The sequence below is a fragment of the Cariama cristata genome, unplaced genomic scaffold (assembly GCF_000690535.1).
Source record: "Cariama cristata isolate BGI_N322 unplaced genomic scaffold, ASM69053v1 scaffold16405, whole genome shotgun sequence".
In the NCBI taxonomy this organism is placed as follows: Eukaryota; Metazoa; Chordata; class Aves; order Cariamiformes; family Cariamidae; genus Cariama; species Cariama cristata.
Genome location: NW_009615923.1, coordinates 19439 through 28216, shown reverse-complemented (window position 1 = coordinate 28216; position 8778 = coordinate 19439). Strand labels below are relative to the sequence as shown.

At 44.9% G+C, this 8778-nt stretch overlaps 1 protein-coding gene across 1 annotated transcript in view; it reads left to right on the top strand.

Annotated features, from left to right (window-relative positions):
- Positions 1-5985: 5985 nt before the first annotated feature.
- Positions 5986-8778, top strand: part of LOC104161517 (tripartite motif-containing protein 67) — a gene marked incomplete at its 5' end in the record, with an annotated part of 19521 nt that continues 16728 nt past the window's right edge. Inside the window, one exon of the mRNA XM_009699990.1 lies at positions 5986-6081. Within this exon, the coding sequence (XP_009698292.1) occupies positions 5986-6081 (96 nt within the window). The remainder of the gene's footprint in view (positions 6082-8778) is intronic.

The window sequence follows — 8778 nt, the reverse complement described above, 5'->3', positions numbered from 1 at the left end:
GGCTGGGGCCGTGCTTCGTGCTGGGATTTGTTCGTCCCGATGCCCTGACGTCGGGTTGGAGTTTGTGGGACGTGACTGAGGCTACTTGACGTCCATCATTCTCCCAGACTTTTGTCCCCTTGGCGCAGTGCTCTTGGGTCTGCGGTCCCTCCTGACTGCCCAGCGACCCTGCAGCCTCTGCTCAGGGTTAGAAAACAGACTCCCTCCCGTGTTGGCCTCACCTTAGCCAGCAAATCTCGGGCTCAGCTAGGCCACAGGGATTAGCAAGTCCCTCTCTCTAACTTGTTTGCCTTCCATAGGGACCTTGGCTATCCCGTCCTCTCGCAGGTGGCAGCAGCTGCCTGTGAGAAGAAAGGGTGGTCATTCCTTCCTTCCACCACCTCCCTTTCACCTAGGACTCAGTGCAAGCTGCCACAACCATTTCCCAGCAGGTGTCAATGAGGGAGAGTGGCCCAGAGCCACCCGAATGCTTTAGACAGGAAAGCGTGATAAGGAGGACCATGGGACATCGTGTTGTCTCCTGGGCCTCAAAGAGGTCTCCCCTCCCACACAGTTCCCAAAGAGGCCAGGAGGAATGGCGGGAGGGATCTTCATGACACAAAGATGTGTAAGGAATCATAAGATGGATGGGGTCTAGGGACAAGTAAAGCTTTTTCTGACTCACATAACGCCACGCTCTGATTCATGCTTCCCCACAAGAGATGCTCCTTAGCCCTCCTGGGAGCCTCTGGGGAGACATCAGAGCCAGCCGCTTTGCCGCACAGGGGGTTTGCCGAGGTCTGGTAGAGCTGCTGGGTCACTTGGCCAAGCAAGAAAATTAAAATAAGAAAGGAGAAAATTAAAATAATAAGAAAATGTTAAAAATAAGACTTGGCAACCATTTGAATAAAGAGCAAGATGTGACCTTAGAAGTTTTTGTATGAAGTTAGCTCTTTCTTGCTAAGAATGGTGGACCCTGGAAAAATGATTGGTTAATATGTATGAACGTACAGAGGGGATCTTAATGCCTGAGTGCTGAGAGCAGTCTTTTGGAGCTCCCTGCTGTGCTGGGGGGAGAGGACTTCCCCCATCGCCGTGGCTGCAGGATTCCCTTCTTCTCACTCTTTGCTGCAGTTAGCAGTAAAGGAAGCACCGAGAGATCCTTTCAGACACATCAGGAGAGGACAAAATCAAGACGAGTCTCATCATCCCTCAGCCATGAAGTGGTTGAGCACAAGCTAGGCTAAGACATTTGGCAAAGCAAAAAATTTACTTGTGATTTTCAGATTCAGAAAAGATGCCCCTTGGGGTGATCTGCATAGTTTGTCCATCTGAGAAAGACAAACTTCTTTGGGACGTGTTTCAGTTTGAGCTCTCTGCCGAGGGCTCAGCCATCTCCGCCCTAACACGACGCGCATTTGTGCAGAGGAGAAATTCCCTTGGCCCAGAAGGAGCAGATTACAAATTCGCAGCTATTCCTGCTTATGCCAATGGCAGAATCCACTTCTGGGCAGAATTATTTTCATGAGCAGGGCGTGAGTTCACTGTTCAAGTGTGGCTGATGTTTTGGAGAGTGTGAGAGACCAGCTTGTGCTATATTATGGTCTACTTCAGTTTAATGCCTTTTTGAACAATGTGATAAAGTCCGGTGTAATCAAAGCTCAGAGTCAGCAATTTTGTCTCTTTCCTACTGTCAAATATTGTCAAAAGAATGAACAGTACCCTGGTGGTTTGTATTTTTACTGCATTTTTTTCTGGGACTGAGGTAGAAGTGATTTTTCTCTTGATTTACAGGCTCGATCAATGTGAAAATTCGAACAAAAGAAAAAAAATACTCAGAATTAACTAATTTGGGGACTCTAAAATTGTGCTCTTCTGAATATTGTTTTTTCCCAGAACAATGCACTTGGCAGAAAATAAATAGAATGGAACCATATAACCAGACAGCCTAAATCATCAGCTCACATTCATTCAGATAAATTGTTTTGGAATTAGATACTTCTGCTTAGAAATAGTTCTCCGGTACAGCAATTTCTACAAGTTTATTACCTGTCGTTACTTTGGCCAAATCATAGATTACTTGCATCGAGTGGTATGCCAGACGTAATTCAAGATTTATGTGTTCTCTCTGGATTCTCCAGGCGTGGCTGGTAGAGGCAGCTGGAAGGGCTTGTCCGTAGGCGTTCGTAGCCCGGTAAATTTGACAGTTGTTCACCATCAGCTGATAAGCACCTGCTTATCGCCTTCTAAGGCCAGGGGCTGGGATTCCTCACCTAAGAAGGGCTGCCAGAGCCATTTCCCCACCTCTCAGGACACAGTTTCAACCCACAACAGCAAACTTCAAACATTTTTTTTTCTACTGACTGTAAAACTGCTTTTCCAGGGGCCCAGCCTGCCTTCAGCTTCAGGATCTATTTCCATTCCACTTCGGTATTACCCTTTTGTTCAAACTCTTTGACTTCTCCTTCATCTGGGCCTTATATCGTGATCTAGCAGCAAATTGCGGAGTGTATAACCTTGTCCGTACAGTGCTGCAGACCATGCAATGAAATGTGCGTTTACCCTCAGCTGTACTGCTGGCATGAAAGCCATACTAGACGGGTTGGCCCCGGTAAATCCTGCACGTTCCCCATTATGCCGCTGCGTGTAGCTCCTCCTATAGAGAAATTAAAAATGGTGTAAAATAACAACAGGGCCCCAATGGCATAAATCTGTGAAAATCCACTGACTTAGCTGGACTTTATTATATTGACTTACATGAAAAGTGCATCTGGACCAGCAGTTTAAGGTTATTAAGCAAAACTGTGTAAGTCTTCTGCCGAAGTTAAGTCCTTTTATGTCTTCATAGCAAGAACAGTGATACTGTTGTCAGATTTAAGTTGGCAGGCATTTGGCCTACCAATACGAGGAACGATGGTGGACACATTTCAGCTCTGCCCATTCGAAATGGTGTTTTTTATGTATATATATATACACATATATATATATTTATACTGAAATGCTGAAAAAAGAAGGGCAGGCAAGCAGGCGGTTGAAGGCAAGTGTTGAGGTCCAAATGCCTGCTTTTATTTGCTGGCCTAAAGAGTTGTGTTCCCAAAAACATGTGGACTGCTTCAGAATGCAGCGCCAGGGCAAGCTTATCTAATCGATAGTTAATCTGCTGCTAAAGAGAGATGGAGGGAAAACAAGTTAAATGAGCATGAGCTGTTTGGTTGAAAAAGGACATGGGCATTATCTGGTTCATTTTCTAAAATCAAAGGAAGCATCAGTCTTCCATGCCCATCTGGGTTTAATTACTCACCCTTGTTATCTCTCTATTCCTGTATTTGATAGAAGTAGAAACTTGGTATCCGTCTCCAGCATCCACATTATTGGTTGCAAGACCAGTTATTGAAGTAAAGATAACGCCAGGTAGAATACCGTTTGTCAGGAGTTATTAATTGTCGCAGCCAACGGAGCTTGTAACATTTCAGTTTGGCTTCCAGTAAATATTGCTGCAGCACGGAAGATTGCTCTGAGTGTACAGGGCGTTTTTTATGGCTTGGTCGGTTTACTGAGGGCTTAGTCATGTAGCTCCATTTGATTTTAATGGGAAGTGCATGACTAAATTCCACTGATTTGTAAGGTATCTTTTACAAATGCTTGGAAAAACAAGGCTATTATCTCTAAGTGGCTTTCACAAATGGAGATCTGGTCTTCTCAGCTTCACGTTGCAGTTGCATTAATGCAACCACAGGTTTTAACCAACACTGCAATTCACTTATGAGCCCTTTGAACAAGGACGTTGTTGAGTTTCTGTTGCAGCGCTTTGCGATGGGAGCGTGCAGGGAGCCAGGAGTGACTGTGCTAATTGCCACTGATACATACGCCGGTTACAATTTGTCTGCGGTGATTCCATTTTCTGTGGCTGCTGTGATGCCCACATACAGCTTCTGGCTCTTCTTATCTGGTGAAATGCACTTTGAGATAATTTGAGAGCTAGGGCAGATGTTGGAAAAGTGGAAGTTTTACTTTAGTCAGGACCAACCGTTGGTTTTGATTTGAAAGAAAGGAGCCCTTGCCTCCCTGGGACAATTTGGTCGGGTCAGTCAATGGCAGAGCATATCATGCTTTTGCCGCCTATTTCTTTCTTGCTTCCTCCCCAGCTGCTTGGTCATATGCTGCTTCCACCTTGTCCTGCTGCCATCTCAGATGTGCCTTGTGGATGGAGCAGCAGAGAGTGCAGTCAAAAAGGGTGGGCTTTAAACTCTGGCAACCATGATCAGCCCATGGAGACCTGGTCTGAAGTCCTGATTGTCTCATTTGAAAATAGGGACCCTTTCAAGGACCTGGAGTTTGCCTCTGTGACCCCAAGTAGCATTCATATCAAACATCAATGCTTTAAATTTTTGTGCAGTGACAAGCGTTTGTGTAAGAGAACACTAAACATTCAAATATTGAGAAACATACGCAGTAATGTGTCTTCCCATTACATTGGTTACAAATGAGTTGTAGTAAAGCATATTTTATTTTCAAATTTAGCACTGATGTAATGCCTACAACTAGGCTAAAAGGAAAAAGTTTGTGTGAATATGAGGAAAAGAAAAACCTAAGATGGCTTCTTTCTCTGTAATTGAGTCCCAGCTCCCAGTCAGGGTTTGTACCCGCTTCCCGGCGAGCCGTGTGGGGTCAGGCAGTGCCTCTGCCTGCCTCCGAGCTGGGTGGTGAAGTTCTCACAAGGAGCTGAATGAGCGAGCACAAGGAGAGGCTGAGTAGGAGACGTTCTGGCAGGAGGTTAGCTCAAAACTTTGGCAGCCTGGAGAAGTGAGCTGTGCCCTTTTCAGGGATGGAGGAATTTACTTCCCTCCAGGAGCAAGAAGGAAGCAGAGAACGAGTGGGCCTTCCTACATACAAGGCTCTGTCTCAGGGCACCTTCTAGTCCTAAGGAAACAAGAGACGGCAACCTTCTGAAAGCCCGATGTTAGCAAAGATACTTCATCTTCCATTTCCTGATGTCAGTTGTCATATCCGTTTCATAGGGATAATTAACTGGGCATTGACAGTCTGGTAGTTGCCAAGTCCGCCTGAGGGGTAGACCCACGAAGAGAGTCTCTGACCTGCAGGCCACTCACGATGGGACCTATCTGGTCACTCAGCATTACGTCTGCACGGAGAAGTATTGCTGGGTCTGGGCTTGTCCTGGACTGACAAGCAGAGCAATACGGTTTCTGTAATCCCAGCGAGGCTTCCAGGGAAGCTGCACCAGGACTGCTGCGGTCAGACCATGGCAGTTCTGGATCTGCTGGGGGCAGAACCGCCATTTCCTTCCCACCTTGGGAGTCCATCCTCTGGTTCAGCTTAGAGATCTCGGGTGCCAGCTGAGGAAAACGGAGGTTAGGTCTTCAGTGTGGACTTACAAAAGACGTATTCCATGTGTCTCACCAGTCGAAAGCTAGAGGAAGGATTATTTCCAAATTTTCCAGAAATAGTCACCCTTTTGTAAGGTTGGAGCTTGGGATACTAGAGCCCCAAAAGGACATTGCTATGGAGTCTGAAAATGCAGGTTTGTCTTTGAAGTCCTAGTGTACCTCAGGTTTGGTAGAATCTACCACATTTATAAAGAATTCAGACTTTGATGAAAAAAAAAGTGCCATTTGGGAAAGCACTTGGGGATTTTTCAGCATGACAGATGATAATGTGTAAGTGTAAGACTATTATCTCCTTATATATGTGGGTAGCTGTCTTATAAAAAGGTATTTTGACTTACCAAGTCGCTGCAGTAAATTGGAATGTGCAGACACAATACTTGACTGCCCCCATATGCATATTTCACCTTTATAGAATCTTATTACAATTAAAATCTTAACTATTCTTTTCTAGCACAAACAGTCTGTGTGTTAAGAATACATGCAACAGCAAGTAAGCCTTTTAGCACATTATTAATCATCAAACCCAAGGATTAGTAAGAAACACATTTACATTTTATCTCTAATTTTTCCTTTTTTTCCATCCTTTTTTTCTTTTCAGGCACAGCTGTCTCAGGCTTTAAATGGTGTCTCGGATAAAGCAAAGGAAGCTAAAGAATTTTTGGTTCAGCTGAAAAATTTATTGCAGCAGATCCAGGTAACTGTAGAATATTAGCTGTTTTGATAATACAGTCATCAATAGAACTGAGTGAATAATTTATTTGATGACTTTGTCTCCTGTGCTATTCTATCTTTCCTGGAATCATATAACCTTTCTTGAATGGATTTGCTGGGCAAAATTATTCATCAAATAATGCCTACAAGCCCCTCTTAGCTTCCAGATTGCTTGCTGTTTGTTGCAAGAAGCTGATACTCAATACTGGACATCTGAGCTGTGTTGATTAGTATTTGACTGAATCCATTGGTCATGCTTCTGGGCTCCTTCCTGACTGCCTTTGCTTGAATTGGGCATTTAGGATAAGTTCTCATTTAAACACATTCAAAATTTACTACTTGTTTTTCATCTTACATTTTCTAAAAATGTACTCGTTTCTGGACAAAATCCAGTCAACCTGTTTATATTAGAGTATTTGTAGGAAGTCAAAAAAAGAAGAAGAAACAAACGCTAAATCAATGCGGTCGTTTATTGAAGCAGAAGATATTTTCATGCCTGTAATAGCCCAGCTTTAATAGTCAGAAAAGGGCTCACGGTGAGTGCAGTAATGGAAGGCACAAACCCAAACTGAAACAAGTCGACCGAATTTAGACTCGTCAGTACTGGAAGTCAGATGATCCTCAAGGTCCTTCTTACCCTACAGACTGTGACTGGAAATATGCCGCCGTAGTTTGAGCCGCACAGTGCCCAGGAGGGGACACTTGTTATCTGCAGCAGTGGTGCTCTGTGGCCGTGGGTCTTCTGTGGGATATACATCATCTGCTCTACGATATGCCTGCTTTGCTGCTTGCTCATCTTCCATCAACAAGCAAGTCCTGTGCCTGTTAGTAACCAAAGCCAAAGCAGAAGTTCAAAAATCTGTATTTAGTTTAGAATTTAATCATGAAAATATTCCACTTAACACTCTAGATGATGAATTCATACCACAAAAGCTGCCCGAGCTCTCAGGTTGCCACAGGACAGTGTAGCTACCCACCCTCAACAGTCTTCTGTGGCCACGTGGGGAAGGGAACAAATCAAGACTGAGAAACTGGTAAAAAAAGAACACATCTAACTGAAAGAAACCAGTGCGAAGCCACTGACTGGCACCTTCACGTGCCATGTTTTGGACTTGGTGTGAGGTTTCTCTCAGCTCGCTTTACCTATTTAAAAGTTATGTAGCTCATCTAACCTAGTCATTTAGTCTTCTTTCATTGTCCAAAGAGAAAGACAGGCACCTCTAGAGAGCAGTTCTTCCTATAGGTATGAACAGCTATTTTAGAATGGAATAACTCATACAAAACAGTAGTCTGTCACCAGTCTTTTCTTGAGTCACCTAGCTCCATTAAAAATGTATTTTTCCCTCCTGAAACCTAAAGGTGGCCTATTACGGCTATTTATGACTAGGCTGTAAAATCCTTTAATGTGTTTCAATAAAATCACTGCCAAATTGCTCCGTATAAGGGAGCTGCTACAATTAGATCAAAAGATCAAGCCATTTATTTGATGCAGCTCATTCCTTAAAATGCCAGAGGAGAACTCAGAAGAGGAAATTGTATCCAGCAATCACCCTCTAAAATTTCTACATGTTTGGGCACAAAGCTGAATCTGACCCTCACATGTTGAGCCAGTCTCCGTCATGAGTCTGAGACTGAGGACATCAAATTTCAGCAAACCAAAACAGCAGGACTGATCAGCTGCATATATATTCCTAAGTAAAACAAGGCTAAGGCACAGCTCTGAGATGATCACCTCCACACTTTAACCCTTAATGAGCTCCCTGGCATGGTTTTCTCCCATGACAAACGGCACTCTTCCAGGTGATGCTCAAGCAGCATTTGATGATAGCACATACCAGGGAATACTCCTGGCAGGCAGGTTTGGTACAGCCACGCTGTTTGAGGGGAAAGGGTTTAGATGTGTCATGAGCTGATCTGTACCTTTTGGCATCTGGAACAAAAAAAACCAGTTCTTGAACTGTTATTTGGGGGGAATAAGAAGGGCAGCAAGAAAAGCTTCTATAGGTACCTTGGTGATAAAAGGAAGACTAGGGAAAATATGGGTCCTCACTGGAAGGAAATTGGAGACCTGATTACCCAGGACATGGAGACAGCTGAGGTACCCAAGGACTTTTTTGCCTCAGTCTTCACCGGCAAGTGCTCCAGCCACACCACCCAAATTGCAGAAGGCAAAGGCAGCCCAGAAAGCCAACCGTGTCGTGGGCTGCATCCAAAGCAGCGTGGCCAGCAGGTTGAGGGAGGGGATTCTGCCCCTCTGCTCTGCTTTGGTGAGACCCCCCTGCAGTACTGCCTTCAGCTCTGGGGTCCTCAGCACAAGAAGGACATGGACCTGTTGGAGCGAGTTCAGAGGAGGCCGCAAAGATGATCCGAGGGCTGGAGCACCTCTCCTATGAGGACAGGCTGAGAGAGTTGGGGTTGTTCAGCCTGGAGAAGAGAAGGCTCCGGTGTGACCTTAGAGCAGCCTTCCGGTACCTAAAGGGGGCTACAAGAAAGCTGGGGAGGGACTTGTAACAAGGGCATGGAGTGACAGGACAAGGGGCAATGACTTTAAACTGGAAGAGGGAAGATTTAGATTAGTTATAAGGAGGAAATTCTTCCTGGTGAGGGTGGTGAGGCAGTGGCAGAGGTTGCCCAGAGAAGCTGTGGCTGGCCCATCCCCGGGAGGGTTCAAGGGCAGGCT